General features: G+C 37.4%; 1 protein-coding gene across 7 annotated transcripts in view; it reads right to left on the bottom strand.

The window, feature by feature from the left end:
- The window catches only part of DYM (dymeclin), a 437637-nt gene that overhangs the window by 397699 nt on the left and 21792 nt on the right, over positions 1 to 18146 (bottom strand). For 6 of the 7 annotated variants that reach the window (XM_037738956.1, XM_017529655.2, XM_017529659.2 and 3 more), the window contains exon 2: positions 12967 to 13158. In XM_037738956.1, the coding sequence (XP_037594884.1) occupies positions 12967 to 13106 (140 nt within the window). In that variant the 5' untranslated portion in view covers positions 13107 to 13158. Of the gene's footprint in view, positions 1 to 12966; positions 13159 to 13328; positions 13340 to 18146 lie in introns of those variants that run through there. The other variant, XM_017529657.2, reaches the window with a different exon arrangement.

Raw genomic sequence — 18146 nt, 5'->3', positions numbered from 1 at the left:
AAAAAAAAAAAAAAAAATAGATGGGCATGGTAGAGTGCTTGTAGTCCCAGTTACTCCTTGAATCCAGGAGATGGAGGCTGCAATGACCTACACTCCAGCCAGGGCAACACAGCAAAACCCTGTCTCAAAAAAATTAAAATTAAAATTAAATAAATTGAGTTGGAACTGGCTTTTGTGTTATACTTTAAAGAAATCATTCTGATGAGAGAGGAGGGGATTTAGAAAAAGTATTATTTAACCTTCTACAAAATAAATGTTTAAAGATGTTAGCATATTATTGTTCACATGCAAATAAATTTGCTGAAAACTTGCATTTTGTACAGGCCCATATACACTATTCAATATTCTTTCACCTTTATTATTTTATTTGATTTCTCTTAAAAACCTTGAGAAGTTGACCAAGGAAATGGGAGTAAACTCACTTTACAAGTGACAGAAATAGAGAGCCTAAGTAACTTGTCCAAGGTCACGATATAAGAAGAAACATATCCAGAAAATTTAAAAAAAAAGAATAAACATATCTAACATCCAGATTAATACTTTCAATATGAAAAATATTAAATTAGATACTCTTAAGGCAAACCCACACAATATCAATCTAGAAACACTCCAGCAACTAGTTGAAATTTCTATGTATACCTAAAAGAAGTTGTGTCATACATGAATCGTTATAAAAAGTATATCTACATTATAATTACAATCATGTTAACATTATCTGAATTATAAAGAACTGGAAGAAAACAAAATTCTAAATCTAATAAGGAAAGTGGTAAGATGACAGACAACTTTCTTGTAACTTCCATGAAATCATAAACTACAGTGTGGTCAGGAAGCTAAATTTTTAAATTAAATAGTCCCTAATTCATAGTTTTCAGTAATTTAGACTGGTTTTATTTTACTTTTAGGCTAATGAAAAACGAGAAATTCATAGTTCAAATCTTTTTAGGAAAAGCAGATAGGCAAAAAATTGTTGGGAGAGAAGTTATAGCAGACTTCTGAACACAGGTTTGCTGAACAATCAAAGAAACTATAAGTTTTATAAACACTGAAAATCCCTAGTCCCTTTGGCTGAAAGTTCTGCCATAAAATTCTTTCAAAATTGACATTTTATATTATTGATGTCATTTTCAGTCAACAACAAACAAATTCTGACAAGTATATAATGTTAGTCAGCTTACGATATGACCTCAATAAATCAACAAGTAATCATTCAGGAAAGGATACAAGCATTTCTGAAGATATTTTCCCCCTTACCTTAGCAAAGAGAATTATAGAAATCATTCACAAAACTAACAAGAATCAGCTCATTCAGTGGTTAAACTGTGGAAAGGTTAATGTCTTAAGAGGACACATTCATAGGAAAAAGTCAAAGGATAAAAACTGCATATAAATTATAGCAATTTTTAATGCATCCATGCAGAACCAAAAAGGTGTTTATATTCATGTGATTCACAGACAAACCTATATGCTGTCATTTCATGCCAAAATGAAAGGAACTATAACTATTAAAATGTCAAAATTTCAGCAACTACTATACTAAATTATATTGTATTTATTTTCTCAAGAAAGAGAAAAAAATTGACTTAAAAAAAAAACAAGATTCCAACCAACACAATGAGAAAACTAATCAAGGATGCATGTGGAGTAAAACTTATATGTCCCTTTACTTTAATGCTTTAAAGGACATATTTTCCCCATTGAAGCTTTTAGTTTAGGGGACTGATTAATCTTGGGAAAACTTAAGCATATTCTAAAATGATTTTTGCATAGAAAGGTATAAATGAAAGGATGGGAAATAAAGATTTTGACTCAAGATGTAAAAACTGAACTTCTTGTGGTCCCTCAATTTGAAAAATATTATAAGATGCCAAGAAAAGTCTCAAATTATTTATTCCCTGAGTAAAACAGCCTAGTACATTATTTTGGTCACCAACCAAGCAAACCTACGATGAAAAAACTAAAACAGAATTTAGAAGATGGTTTACTAGTGATCCCAGGCCCCCCTCTACAACAGAGCAGATTTTTCACCTTGAAAAGTTCTAATAAAATTGAACATACAGTGTGCCAAAGAGACTAAAAATATAGAAACAGAGGATGCATCAAAGATTCGAAGATGAAAATACTTTTAAATCACTTGTTTCAACAGATGTCTCTCTTCTTTTGTGTCAACTGAGGAAACAGACTAAGAAACTTTGACAAAAGATCATTCAGGCAGCTCTGCTTAAACAAAGATACACTCCACTCCAGGCAAGGCTAAAATACTAAACAGATTACCCATCAGCTTGTGTGAGCACTGTAAATAATGGCATCCAAACATAAGGTACCTGTGATTACGATCTGCAGCTTTGAAAAGTGCTTGATTCGTTTAAAAAAAAAAAAAGAAAAGAAAAGAAAAGAAAAGTGTTTGAAAATGTGAACATATGATCGGGTGGTTCTACTCTCAAAGACTACCACACAATTTAATTTGCAGCTCTTTAGTAATTATGTGAAACTAAGTCTCAGATTAGTCTGTGCTTCCCAAGGAGACATGTGTGGCATGATGGTCAACAGAATTCCTCCTTAGACTTAAGATACATAAACCTGGTTTAAATCTGGTCCTTAGCTGCCACTCATTATATGACTTTAGACAAACTTCCTAGGCCTCAGCTCTCTCACACATGGAAATAATGATAGATTTGAAAAATAATAATAGAACTAAGCAAAGGGAGGTGCCTACAGCAATGAGCCCAGCACCTGACACACAGTGAGCACAATAAATAACTGGTCAAGTAACAATGATGCTTATGTTAGTGAAGCCTCTTAGCAGAATGAAATTATCATTATCTTTTATCATTTATCTCAGTAGAATTAAATTTTTTTACGATGCAAGAAAAATCTCTGAAAGAAAAGTCAAGGTGACAAGTGGAAACTAACAATGCTAAAGAGAAATGGAAGCCCTTTAAAAGGATAAGAGTACAGCAAACTGAAGTTTAGAAAACATTATATGATATGGTCTATGACTACAGTGGGTATTAGTCTGACTTATGGAAGGAAATTGCATCATGGATGAACTTTAAAAACATTATACTAGGCCAGGCACAGTGGCTCACACCTATAATCCCAGCACTTTGGGAGGCCCAGGTGGGCAGATCACATGAGGTCAGGAGTTCAAGACTAGCCTGTACAACATGGTAAAACCCCATCTCCACTAAAATACAAAAATTAGCCAGGCATGGTGGTGCACACTTGTAATCTCAGCTACTTGGGAGGCTCAGGTGGGAGGATCACTTGAACATAGGAGGCGGAGGTTACAGTGAGCTAAAATCACGACACTGCACTCCAGCCTGGGCAACAGAGCGAGACTCTGTTTCAAAACAAGAAAGAAAAGAAACCATTATGTTACATGAAATAAGCTAATCACAAAAAGACAAATATTGTATGATTCTACTTATATGACATACCCAGAGTAGTCAAATTCATAGAGACAGAAATTAAAATAGAGGTGATCAGAAACTGGGGGGAGAGGACGGGAAGTTATTGTTTAGCAGGTACAGCATTTCCATCTGAGGTGATGAAAACATTCTGGAGAGGGATCGCAGGGATGGCTGCACAACCCTGTGAATGTACTTAGTGCCACTAAATTGCACAATTAAAAATGGTTGAAAAGGTTACAAAAATCAAGATGACCAGATCAAAAAAAACCAATAATTTTAAAAATGGTTGGAAAGGTAAATTTTGTTTATTTTACCACAATAAAAAAATTGCATGAACAAAATATTTCCATATTATAGGATAGTTGGTAAATTATAGCAGACTAGACTTGATTCCCAAATAGTGACACGGAAACAGGCTCATCTCTGGAATACCATCCAACTTAAAAAACCTTTCACAAAGCCGAAGTCCCTATGTAATTTGTTTCGTGTTGGCTGTTCTGCTACACGGGCCTTTTGCTGTTCTTCCAACATGCAGAACTTACTCCTGCTTCAGCCTCTTGACTCTCGCTGCCCCCTCTACCTAGAATACTCTCCCCAAAATGTGCATGACTCACTCCCTGGCTTCACTAATGTGTCTGCTCAAATGCTGCTTTCCCAGAGACTCTCTGGCTCAAGAAATCTCCTAAAGCTATTGCTCTCCATGACCTCCCTCTGCTTCACTTTTCTTACACTTGATACTTCCAGAAATGACCTAACATATTTATTTGTTCGCTTTTTTATCGCTCATCTCCTCCAGTAACATATAAACTACATGATGGCAGGGACAGTGTCACTCACATTTTCAGTTCTTAAAAAGAGTCCCTGGCAAACAAAAGACATTCCATAACTATTTTTTTAGGTATATTAATTTTAAAAACTTTTTTTTTCTTTTTTTCTTTGGATAAGGAGTCTCCCTCTGTCATCCAGGCTGGAGTGCAGTGTCATGATCTAGGCTCACTGAAACCTCCATCTCCAGGGTTCAGCCTGAGGTCAGGAGTTTGAGACCAGCCTGGCCAACATGGCAAAACTCCATCTCTACCAAAAATAAAAAAATTAGCCAAGCATGGTGCGCACCCGTAGTCCCAGCTATTCTGGAGCCTGAGGCAGGAGAATCCCTTGAACCCGGGAGGCGGAGGTTGCAGTAAGCTGAGATCATACCACTGCACTCCACCCTGGGTGACAGAGTGAGACTGGGTCTCTCAAAAAAAATAATAATAAATTAAAATGACAATGGAAAGGATATACACCAAAATGTTTACAAGTTATTACTGGTTATTATTATTTTTATCTTTTTTTTTTTTGCTTTCCTGGTGCCTGTATTTAAAAGTATTAAAAATGAACATGCATTACCTTGGTACTCAGAAAAATGAGTTTTAAGTGACTGTATCAAGAACTTCTCTTTTTGCCTTATATGAGCACCATCTAGTGCTCAGTACATATAATACAATTTGTATAACACGGTAAAGTTTTCTGAAAAGTAACCTTTATAAAAAGTAGATTGTGGCCAGGCATAGTGGCTCACGCCTGTAATCCCAGCACTTTGGGAGGCTGACACGGGTGGATTGCTTGAGGCCAGGAGTTTGAGATCAGCCTGAGCAACATGGTGAAACTCCATCTCTGCTAAAATACAAAACTAGCCAGGCATGGTAGCACGTGCCTATAATCTCAGCTACTTGGGAGGCTGAGGCAGGAGAATCACTTGAACCTGGGGGGCAGAGGCTGCAGTGAGCCAAGATCACACCACCACACTCCAGCCTGGGCAACAAGAACGAAACTCCATCTCAAAAATAACAAAGTAGATTGTTTACATACAAAGACAACTCTTACTATACTCACTGTCTGGCCTAATTTTTAAAACAGCAGAACAATTAGTTCAAAAAAGGCAAAAGACTTTCAATCATCAAGATAAAGCGGTCATCAGAAAATTGGTTAAATTTCTGCTGCTTACTTTCATTCCTTAAATATTTAGACTAACTCTCAAGACAGAGTCCTTGGTCTTGTGTAAACTAATTGGTAATTACTCCTTGAAATATGAGAACTTTATGTACATGATGGTGTTTCATCATCCCTACGAATCTACGTGGTAAGATTATTTCCATTTCACAAAAGCACAACAGGCTCAGTACGATTAAGCAGCTTTCCTAAGTCCACAAACTGTAAGGAAATATGACCAAAGTTGTGGAGCTTAGGCAAGGTCAGTTTGGCTCCAAAATCCATGTTCCCCCTCCCATGCTTCATGGCCTCCATTCTTCACACTTCACCCAAAGTCACTGCACCTTTTAGCAAAACAATTCCCCTGAAGAAGAGTATTCAGGTTGCTGCTATACTGCTCAGTGCTGCTCTCAAATCTGGAACTCTAAGCTCATGAACTATTAACACCCAAATCAAGTATTAATTTAAAACAAAAGAACTTTTTAAAGGTATTATCTCTATACTGCTAATAGCTGGTTACACCACTTACAGAGATGTAGGGTTTTCCATTTCCTACACAGGAATAGAAATTCAGACCTTCATCACATCACAGCTACATTGCTACAGACACCTCAGATTTGGTTTTTTTGTCCTAGTTTTTTCTCCTGCACTTTCCAGTCTATCACTTATCCTACTTAAAAAAATAATGTCTCTGAAACAATGTTTTCTCCAAATGCACTGAACAAGTGACCCTACAAGGGAGCCTACTTCTAATCCTCAGCTTTCTAACAAATGTACCAAAAACAGGTAACAGGTGGACAGAATTTGATTTCCCAGATCGGTCTTCCACACAATCAGAGGCTCTATACCCTTCAGAGCCCCAGACCACTCTAGACCCAAGCAGTCTTACCAATTTACCCTGAAACATGAAATATGTTGGGAAGCACTTTCTGCACTCCCAGCCTATTACACCTGATTCCCATTCCTCTCAACACAAACTAGAAGAATTACTAGAAGTCATTTGGTCACATTTCCTTTACAGTACAAGAAGTCACTTTTACCCACATGTATTATGTGGTGGTGGTGGTGATGGTGGTGCTGTTGTTTGAGACAGGGTCTTGCTCTGTTGCCCAGGCTGGAGAGAGCATTGGCCTGATTATAGTCACTACAACCTTGAACTCCTGGGCTCAGGCGATCCTCCTGACTCAGCCTCCCAAGTAATTGAAACTACAAGCATAAGCCACTGTGCCCAGCTAATTTTTTATTTTTCGTAGCGATAGCTACAAAAATACCGTGTTGCCCAGGCTAGTCTCAAACCCCTGGCTTCAAAAGATCCTCCTGCCTCAGCATCTCAAAATGCTGGAATTACAAGGATGAACCACCACATCCAGCCTGTATAAAGTTATTCATTGCTACATTATATGTAATAACAAAACACTGGAAGCAATTCAAATGGTAAATCCAATTAATTCTGGTATATTCAGAAAAGATATGCTATGGCCCCCATCAAAAAGAGTGAGGAAGTTAATATATAGAAGGCTCTCCAAGATATAACTGATGAAAAAAAGCAGAAAGTAAAAAAGTGTATACAACATGCATGCTATTATTTGCCAAAAAAAGAGAGGAAATATATATGTGTATTTGTTTGCATATGCATAAAATGCAATTCTTCTATAACACCCTTTATCATTTTTCACCATACTTATTGATTTACAGATAAGACATAAGCCCTTTAAGGACAAGAGACATCATATATCTAGCTAACTGTTATGGCCTGAGAAACAAATAAATGCATTGTTTGATACATAAAGATAGGTCATCTAGTCCAGCAGTCCTCAATGATAAGCATGACTCACATGACTATGTTCACACACACATAGCCTCGGGTGCCTATGAAACAAAAAATAAGCACAGGTCTGTTTTTCATTTTTGCTGCTATTATGTACTAGTTTAGAAACATGTATTAAAATCAGTGATATAAGTAGTTCAAAATATTTAGGAAAAAAAAACAGTATATATTACTTAACAGTTAGTCTTTAATTAGTCTTCATTTTGTTTCAGGCCTATGCTGCACAACTAATTTTAACATGGTGAAAAATTAAAAATATTAAATAATTTAAGTAAGATTTTGCAACTACACCTGGAAACTCTAACAAAATCTGATTACTCTAATGCTAAAAATAGTTAATAGTAAGGAAGGATCAGATTAGTCCTAAAGACCTTATTAGCATTTCTAAAGATTGCAGCAAACATCAATTTTTTGCTGCAAAAAGTGGACTTTACTTGAAAACAGCACATGTGTATCTAAGGAATTCCAAGGGTGAAGAATCTCAGAATTATCTAGATTCAGAGTCTCCTCTACTGAGAATCATCTTAGTCCTGAATAATTCATAAACTAGGTAATCTTGGTCCTTGACTTTGTCAACGAGGAGGCACCTGCTACCTCAAAGCCTACTCAGTCCCAAGATCACACATCAAATACCATCACTGAGGAGCAGGGCAGTCTCAAAGAGAAAGTGACAGAAAGGCCAAAAGTATATGCAACACCACAAACGAAACCTCTATCATGTGGACTCACTTGAGGTGGTGGTGGGGAGAGAAACCTTTATAAATATATCCCCACAGATTTACAATGTAGTTTATTTACTTCACAGTTTTTTCACTTTCTAAGATCCCTTTATACCTGTCTCTATAAACCAGGGTGGTTTAAGAAAAGGGAATGGCATCAAAAAGAATAAACACATGAGAGCAGCAAATAAATCTTTCAGTAAAAGTAGTAATTAACAAAACAAACTATAAAGCCATAATAACTTAAAATTTTCCAAGAATCTCAGAAACAGAAATAAGTAACCACTTTAATATAAAATATATTTAATCTAAGTCATCGGATTAATTATAAACTAAGTTAAACTTCTTTTTGTTTTTTTTTGTTTGTTTTTGAGACAGAGTCTTGCTCTTGTCACCCAGGCTGAACCACAGTGGTGCAATCTCAGCTCACTGCAGCCTCCGCCTCACTGCAACTGAGATTCTCCTGCCTCACCCTCCTGACTAGCTGGGATTACAGGCACTCGCCACCATGCTCAGCTAATTTTTTTGTATTTTAGTAGAGACAGGGTTTCAGCATGTTGACCAGACTGGTCTTGAACTGCTGACTTCAGATGATCCACTTACCTCAGCCTCCCAAACTGCTGGGATTACAGGCATGAGCCACTGCGCCCAACTTAAACTAAGTTAAACTTCTAAGGCACAATCCAATTGTATACAATAAAGTTAAAAATTAAAATTTATTGCTAAAAGATATAAACAGTTCATGGAAAAGGAAATACCAATACTCCTTAAACATATGAAAATAAACACAATCTTAAATATTTAAAAAAGGCAAATAAAACCACAAGGACCACTATCCAAAACTTGCTGAACTGGGTATCAAAAAGAAAAACGGCTAAATCATAAAAAATTGTGAGTTTGTGTCCTTTGTAGGGACATGGATGAATCTGGAAACCATCATTCTCTGCAAACTGACACAAGAACAGAAAATCAAACACCGCATGTTCTCACTCATAGGTGGGTATTGAACAATGAGAACACATGGACACAGGGAGGAGAGCATCACATACTGGGGTCTGTTGCAGGGGGGCCAGGGGAGGGACAGTGGAGGGTGGGGAGGTTGGAAAGGGATAACATGGGGAGACATGCCAGATAAACGTGACAGGAGGATGGAGGCAGCAAACCACCTTGCCATTTAAGTAGCTATGCAACAACCCTGCATGATCTGCACATGTACCCCAAAGCCTAAAGTACAACAAAAAAAAATTATTTTAAAAATTAAAAAAAAAACGGCTGCAATTAGTCACACTAAAAAACGTGAGAGACAGAGAGAGAGAGAGAGAGAGAGAAAGAGAGAGAGAGAGAGAGTGTGTGTGTATGTGTGTGTGTGTGTGTGTGTGTGTGAGTGAATTTACCCTCAAAAGACAAGAGAAATAGGCCCTCTACCTCTGAGGTCAAGGGAGAAGAGAAGTACAGATTCATTTGTCACGATTACACCAATCCCTTTCTGAAAACTGGCAAAGAAAAAAAATGAAGTGCTTACCCTTATTTAGTAATACATACAATAAAAACTTTACATAACCTGATGATGTAAAGTCCTCTTTACAGAAGAACTCCAGTTAATAAATGTAGAAATGACCATATTAGAAATACCATTTTGTAACCTCTTATAAAACAGGTGATTCACATAGAAATCAACAGATGCTAAAATACACTCAAAACTCTGATCAATCTTAGCATGATAACTGATATAAAACATACTTTTTCTACATAAGGAATACCTTACCAAAAAATGATTAACCTATATTTTATCAAGCTTTTAAATCTCATTTCCAATTTGTGGGAAATATATGGGATAAAAGAACAAGTTACAAGGTGAGAGAAGCAATCAGATAAATACAGAAGATGGAACATTCTACAGAAAAACTGACACAATTTGTTTTTTAAATGGCATGAAGGAGAAAATAGTGGCAAGGGTGGGAAGTGGATACCTATACTCTAGATTAAAACACACTGAAGAACGAGAACCATCAAATGCAACATATGCACCTTATTTGGCTCCTAATTGTAATAAACTATAAAACAACTGGAAAAAATTAAATATAAACTGGGTAGCAGGAATTATTGCTAATTTTGTTGGGTGTGATAGTGGTATTAGGGTTATGTAAAAAAATATACTTTAAGATACTTAAAAAATAATGAACAAAATATAGAAACAACCCAAATGATTTCTGAATGGATAAACAAAATGTAGTATATCCACACAATGGAGTATCACTCAGCAATAAAAAGGAATGGAGGCTGGTGCAGTGGCTCATGCCTATAATCCCAAAACTTTCAGAAGCAGAGGAAGAAGGATTACTTGAGGTGAGGTATTCAAGACCAGCCTGGGCAACATCGCAAGACCTTATGTCTACAAAATTTTTTTTAAAAAACAGCCAAGCATGGGCTGGGCATGGTGGCTCACACCTATAATCCCAGTACTTTGGGAGGCTGAGGGAGGCAGATCACAAGGTCAGGAGATAGAGACCATCCTGGTCAACATGGTGAAACCTGTCTCTACTAAAAATACAAAAATTAGCTGGGCATGGTGGTGCATGCCTATAATCCCAGCTACTTGGGAGACTAAGGCAGGAGAATTGCTTGAACCCAAGAGGCAGAGGTTGCAGTGAGCCAAGATCAACCCCACTGCACTCTAGCCTGGCAACAGAGCAAGACTCTGTCTCCAAAAAAAAAAAAAAAAAAAAAAAAAAGCAAAAAAAAAAAAAAAAAAAAAAACAAAAAAAAAAAAACAGGCAGGCATGGTGGCACATGCCTGTGGTCCCAGCTACTCAGTAACGAAGTGGAAGGATCACTTGAGCCCAGGAGTTCAAGGCTGTAATGAGCTATGATCATACCACTGCAATCCAGCCTGTCTCAAAAAAATAAAAAAAGGAATGGAAGGGAAGTATTGGTACATGCTACAACATGTATGAATATTACACCCAGTCAAAGAAGCCAGTCACAGCTAGGTGTGGTGGCTCACGCTAGTAATCCCAGCACTTTGGGCTGCCAAAGTGGGAGGATTGCTTAAGCCCAGGAGTACAAGACCAGCCTGGGCAACGTAACGAGACCCCATCTCTAAAAAAGAAAAAGAAAAAAAAAGAACCCGGTTACAAAAGACCACCTATTGTTACAATTCCATTTACATGAAACATCTAGAAGAGGCAAACTTAGTAGTAGTTACTAAATTCATGGGCAGGTGCAATGGCTCACACCTGTAATCCCAGCACTTTGGGAGGCTGAGGAGGGTGGATCACTTGAGGTCAGGAATTCGAGACCAGCCTGGCCAACATGGTGAAACCTCATCTCCACAAAAAATACAAAAATTAGCCAGATGTGGTGGCATGCATCTGTAATCCCAGTTTCTCCAGAGGGTGAGGCAGGAGAACTGCTTGAATCCAGGAGGCAGAGATTGCACTGAGTAGAGATCACACCACTGCACTCCTAGGTGGCAGAGTGAAACTCCCCGTCAAAAAATAAATGAATACGTGGTTGCTAGTGCAATCTAGAGTTTGGGTTAATGTATGCTAATGGGCATGGGATAGAAGTCCTTCCTGGGATAATAATGTTCTAACATTGACTGGAGATTGTTACACAATTCTGTGAATAAAAACACTGAATATACTTTAAATGGGTGAATTACATGATATATGAAGCATATCTCAAAAAGTGTATTACTTTTGTATTGCTACTATAAAAGTCATCAAAATTTAGTGGTGTAAACAACATAAATTTATCATCTTACAGTTCTGCAGGTCAGAAGTCTGACACTCAATAAGCTAAGATCAAGATGTCAAGAAGGCTGCATTCCTTTCTGGAGGCTCTAGAGGGAAATCTGCATCCTTGCCTCCACCGGCTTCTAGAAGCTGCTCACATTTCTTGGCTCATGACCTCCCTTCCAACTTCAAAGCCATCAAGGGCAGGATAGGTCCTCCTCACATCACATCTGACTTTCTCTTCTACCTCCCTCTTCCACTTTCAAGAATCCTTGTGATTATACTGGGCCTGCCCAGATAATCCAGGATAATCTCCCTATTTTAAGGGCAGCTGATTAGTAACCTTAATGCCATTTGCTACTTTAATTCCCCTTTGCAATGTAATGTAACATATTTAGATTCTGCAGACAAGGACATGGACTTCTCTGGAGGGCTACTATTCTGCCTATCATAAGAAAGCTCTTAAAAAGTAAATAAAATTTTTTTTTAAATCTAGTTATTGAGTCTATGGGAATTCAATATTGTAGTCATTCTACATTATTATTGTCTGTCAGTTTTTATAAGAGTTTAAAATGAGATATTGTTTTTCACCCCTGAAACTGGTCTAAAAATGCATCAAACTGACAAAACTATGGGGAAGCACACCTCTCATACATTGCTGGAAGGTGTGTAAATGCCACAACTTCCATGGAGCACAATTTGGCATAGATACCAAATTGCAAATACACATATACTTTGACCCAGCAATTCTACTTCAAGGAATTTATACTAAAGATACATTTGTATGTATGAGAAATGACGTATGCAGCAATACCTGTCAGAACAAAGACTGAAAACAATCTAATTGTTCATCAACATAAAACCAATGAAATACATTCTAACGGATACTCCAGAGCATTAAAAAGAATCAGGCAGTTGTGTGTCACATACACAAGATATATTTTACTTAACTGTGGGGTAAAAAGCAAGGGACAGAACAGTACACATATCATATGCTATCATTTGTATTTAAACAATTTTGTGAAACTATATGGGATATATGCGTAAGTAACCTATACTATCTCTAGAATGATTCCAAATAAACTGCTACCAGTGATCACCTCTAAAGAAGGGAAGTGGCTGCTGAGTGGGGTAAAAAGAATAGAAAGTTTATTTTCTACTTTCAAACCTTTTGGATTTTCTACGGGTCTATGTATGACAGAGAGATAGAACATTTCTAAATTTTTTTTTAAATCAGCATACCACACAAGTTGATATGGCCCTGTATTCAAATGTTCAATCTCCAGGCAATCTCTTACCTGCTAGTTGGTGCAGGGAAAGAAAACGAGAGAAGCTGGTTCCAGAACGGGTCATTCTCAGAGACAGATTCTGTGCCTGATAATTTTTTCAAGTACTCATTTTTAGGAAGATCACCGATTCTGCTGCTATTCGATCCCATCTTCTAGTTTGGCAGGTAACTTGTTCTTAAGCCTGCATTTCCACAAGACAACCTACAAAAAAATGAAAACAGAAAAAAAAAAAAAATTAAACTTGTTCAAAAGTCATCATGCTTTGCCTACCTACAAAAAACTATAAACTTACTAAAGAAAATCACACTTTTCTGTATTTGTAAATACAACAGACATCAGATACAAAGTTACAAAAAATACGGGGCTATCACCTGTCTTAGCCAATACAAACACAGAAATCCAAATCTATATGGTACTTATACCATGTATCTTAGGATGGGCATACCTCTACCCAAGAAAATGTCTCAGAGCAAATTCATAACAATAACTTTATTAACAGTCTGAAAATGAAGCGGTTTTATAACCAAAACAATGCTGATAAAGAAATACAGAAATCTGGATGGCTTGAATGTGCAACAAAGATAACATAGCTCTAGTAATTACCATGTGCTACCTCCACTTACGGGGATCACGGGGACAAATCTGAATTACCCACTTCAAGTGAGAGATCCCAATTACATAGGAATCACATTTAATGTTTCTCTCATTCTGCTATAGTGCACATATGTAGTTTTTGTTGGCATGCCTCTTCTCCTAAACCATGCACATGTCTACAACAGGAATTATCTTATTCATCTTTCTATCCCCAACGTTTAGGCTAGCATGTAAAAGGCATTCCCTAAACAGTATGCTGAAGGAACAAGGGAGTGAATAAACAATTAGTATGCACGAGGCTCTTCAGTATTGGTTACTCTCGGTCACTAAGGGGAGAAAGCTAATAGTTACAAATATGAATCACCACTGTCTTCCTTAAATCACACTTAACATAGCTCTAGATCATGTTTTATCTTGATTTGTCTGGAAAACGTCTCTCATTCAATAATAAAATGGTGATAAGATCAATAATTTACACTAGTTTAAAATTACCATCACAACAAAAGGAAACTACATGTGTCCAGGGACTAAAGGCAGTTCAGGTCAGGTGAGAATGTATATTAGTGACTCACTTTCTTCCTCATGTCCCTCCTCATTCCACAAAGACACTGAAGCCATGGTCAAAATTTGGAAGCTGGACTGAGGTGCTTATTCTCAGGGCAAGAGGCTTCCCCGATGATGCACATGGACAGCTGGCTCTTCTGAATCTGAGAGAGAAATACTGATCTGGCTCCTCATCGCCTTCCCCTGAACCTGAGGCCAGCCACTACTTTCATCCTTCCTGCAACAGGACAGGGGCCCTAATAACTCAATTTCACTTCAACTGAATTCAGCTTCAATCAAGCCTTTATATTAAGCCAGCTAATCATAAGGTTTAGTTTCTTGAAATAGGACTTGTTAAGCCCAATTAGAAAATGCTATAAAGAAACACCATGAAAGCCAGGCACAGTTGCTCATGCCTGCAATCCCAGCACTTTGGGAAAGCTGAAGCAGACAGAACATCTGAGGTCAGAGTTCAAGATGAGCCTAACATCAAGAAACCATATCTCTACTAAAAATACAAAATTGGCTGAGCATGGTGGCCCATGCCTGTAATCCCAGCTACTCGGGAAGCTGAGGCAGGAGAATCACTTGAACCCAGGAGGTAGAGGTTGCGGTGAGCCGAGATTGCACCATTGCACTCCAAAATACCCTGAAATACATAAATCCCTAACTTACAATAGTATTTTAAGCTATCAAAATTATAAGGGCACATAATATACTAGTGAAAATAAATAAAACAGAGCTAAACAGATACATCTCAAAACTATAAAATGTTTAAAAAAAGAAAGCTACCTAATATATATGGTATAGTTTTACTTATAAGATTTTAAAACTCGCAAAAAATATTATGGATTTATCCATATCTAGTGCAAGTTTATTTTTATTTTTAAGAGACAGGACTTCACTCTGTTGTTGAGTACAGTGCTGGGATACAGTGGCATGATCATGGCTTACTGTAACCTCAAACTTCTAGGCTCAAGGGATCCTCACACCTCCTGAGTAGCTGGAACTATAGGTACATGTCATCAAAGCCGAGCTAATATTTTTTCTTTGGCAGAGATAGAGTCTCACTGTGTTGCCCAGGCTGGTTTCAAACTCCTTCTGCCTTGGCTTCCCAAAGTGCTGAGATTACAGGTGTGAGCCACTGAGCCTGACCAAGAGGAAATAATTTAACTAAAATTCTATAGCTTTTCAAGCTACCAACTAAGTTTGAAAGTAGAATAAAAATATTTTCTGGCCAGGTACAATGGCTCACGCCTGTAATCCCAGTAATTTGGGAGGCTGAGGCAGATGGATCATGAAGTCAGGAGTTCAAGATCAGCCTGGCCAAGATGGTAAAACCCCATCTCTATTAAAAATACAAAAAAATTAGCCAGGCGTGATGGCGGGTGACTGTAATCCCAGCTACTTAAGAGGCTGAGGCAGAGAACTGCTTGAACCTGGGAGGTGGAGGCTGCAGTAAGCTGAGATCACACCACTGCACTCCAGCCTAGGCAACAGAGCGAGACTTCAAAAAAAAATTTTTTTTTTCTGATTTGACAGGATTCAAAAGGCCTCCCAGGAACCTACAAGAAAACTATAAGATATACTCCTTCCACATGAGGGAATAAGCCAAGAAAAAGGAAGAAATTCAAGAAACAGGGGATGCAACACAGGGCCATGGTATAGTAAACAGCAGCCATGCAGCAGGCTGGGACAACAGTCAAAATGGCTCCCAGATCTCCAGGTGAAGAAACCATAGAACTGATAGTTCACTTGATGTGTCTAACCTTATTCTGAGGAATGTTACAACGGTATAGGGGAATTTGGAAGCAACGAATAATAGTTATATGGAGAATAAATTATTTTTATACAGACCAAATACTTTGGGAAAAACAGAAATTATTCAAGAAAGGTCATATAATCATAGTATATGACAAAATTCAACAGTAATAAATATTTACATAATTACTATGATATAAATACCAAATATTTAACCAAAAATTGTGAGGTAGCTATACTGAGAAGATTCTGAAAAAAGAAGCAGGATTGGTAGTCTATGAATGCTAAATTTTCATCTTTCATCATAGATAGTGCTCAATAGAAAATATCTAAAGTTACTAAAGCAAAAAGCAACAGTAAAAACGTATTAGTTACAAGTAAGGAGGTAGGACCAGATGTGGTATAATCCCAACATAATCCCTGGGAGGCCAAGGCAGACAGATTACTTAAGGCCAGAAGTTTAAGACCAACCTGGCCAACGCAGTGACAACCCAACTCTACTAAAAATATAAAAATTAGCCAGAGTGAAACTGTCTCAAAATAAATAAATAAGGAGGTAAACAGCAAGAAGCAACAGCTTATAGATTTGAAAGTGGCTACCTCTGTGGAAAAGGACTCTGGAGTGGTGAGGGTGGGTGGTAGAGCAGTTTTTATATTAAGTCTGTCATATTAGTTGACTTTTCAAAACCATGTCCATATAGTACTTTGATTAAAAACAAAACATTTCCTGGCCAGGTGCAGTGGATCATGCCTATAATCACAGCAACTCGGGAAGTTGAGGCAAGGGGGTCACTTAAGGCCAGGGATTCGACACCAGCCTGGGCAACATAGCAATATTCTGTCTCTAAAAAAAAAATTATTTTAATTAGGTGTGGTGGTGCATGGAGATTCCAACTTTAAAAAATAAGAAGCACAATCCATAAAAGAAAAAAATTGATAAACTGTGCTTTCATCAAATTAAAAACTTGGGCAAGGTGCAGTAACTCATGCCTGTAATCCCAGCACTTTAGGAGGTGGGGGCAGGTGGATGACTTGAGGTCAGGAGTTCAAGACCAGCCTGGCCAACATGGTAAAATCCCATCTCTACTAAAAATACAAAAATTAGCAGAACATGGTGGCATGCGCCTGTAATCTCAGCTACTCGGGGGGCTAAGGCACGAGAATCACTTGAACCCAGGAGGCAGAGTTTGCAGTGAGCCAAGATCATACCACTGCACTTCAGTCTGGGTGACAGAGTGAGATTCCATCTCAAAAAAAAAAGGCAAAAGAAAATAAAAACTTTTGGTCTGTAAAAGACTCTGTTAAGAGAATGAAAAGACAAGCCACAGACTTGAAAAAAATATTTGAAAATCACATATCCAACAAAGGACTTGTATCTAGATCATATAAAGAACTCTCTAAGCTCCACAAAACAAAAAATCCAATTAAAAAATGTGCAAAAGATTTTAACAGACGACCAAAGAAGATGAGTCAATGAAAATAAACACATGAAAAGATATCCTAACATGATTAGCCATTAGGGAACTGAAAATTAAAACCACAATGACATACCACTGCACATCTACTGGAAAAGCTAAAATAAGAAACACTGACAGTTCCAAATGCTGCTGAGGATGTTGAGAAACTGGATCTCTTGTATGTTCCTGCTGGGAATGTAAAACCAAACCACCATTCTGGAAAAGGGTTTAGTAGTTTCTTATAAAGTTAAACACATATGTGCCATTCACCCCAGCAATTGACCTCCTAACCTATAATCCTAGAGAAATGAAAAGTAAGCGACAACAAAAAAAAATACATAAATGTTCATGACAGCTTTATTTGTAATAGCCAAACTGGAAACAACCCAAATGTCCTTCAACAAGTAAACTGATAAGCAAGCTGGAACATTCATACAATGAAATAATAGGAATCAACTATTAATATATCCAACAATTTGGACAAATCTCATATGTGAAAATAGCCCATTCCGAATCGAATGATTACAGCTTATGTACAAGTGAAATGAAGGACAGCAATGTGTATGTGAACTGAAAATATGACAGGAAAAATTAGGAATACTGTTATTATAATGTACTTCCACAGTCTATGAAGCGGTAGTGTTATTGTGTTATTTAAAAGCAGTCTTGGATTGTTTGTAAATGTAGATTGTAAACTCTAGGGTAATCACTAAAAAAGTAAAAAAGAAAAAAGGTAAAATTTATATGCTATGAAAAGAGAAAACTGAATCTCATAAAATGCTCAATTAAAACCACAACGCCGGGTGTGGTGGCTCACACCTGTAATCCCAACAC

This window comes from Cebus imitator, unplaced genomic scaffold (assembly GCF_001604975.1).
Source record: "Cebus imitator isolate Cc_AM_T3 unplaced genomic scaffold, Cebus_imitator-1.0 Scaffold60, whole genome shotgun sequence".
In the NCBI taxonomy this organism is placed as follows: domain Eukaryota; kingdom Metazoa; phylum Chordata; class Mammalia; order Primates; family Cebidae; genus Cebus; species Cebus imitator.
This window is presented reverse-complemented; position numbering and strand designations above follow the sequence as displayed.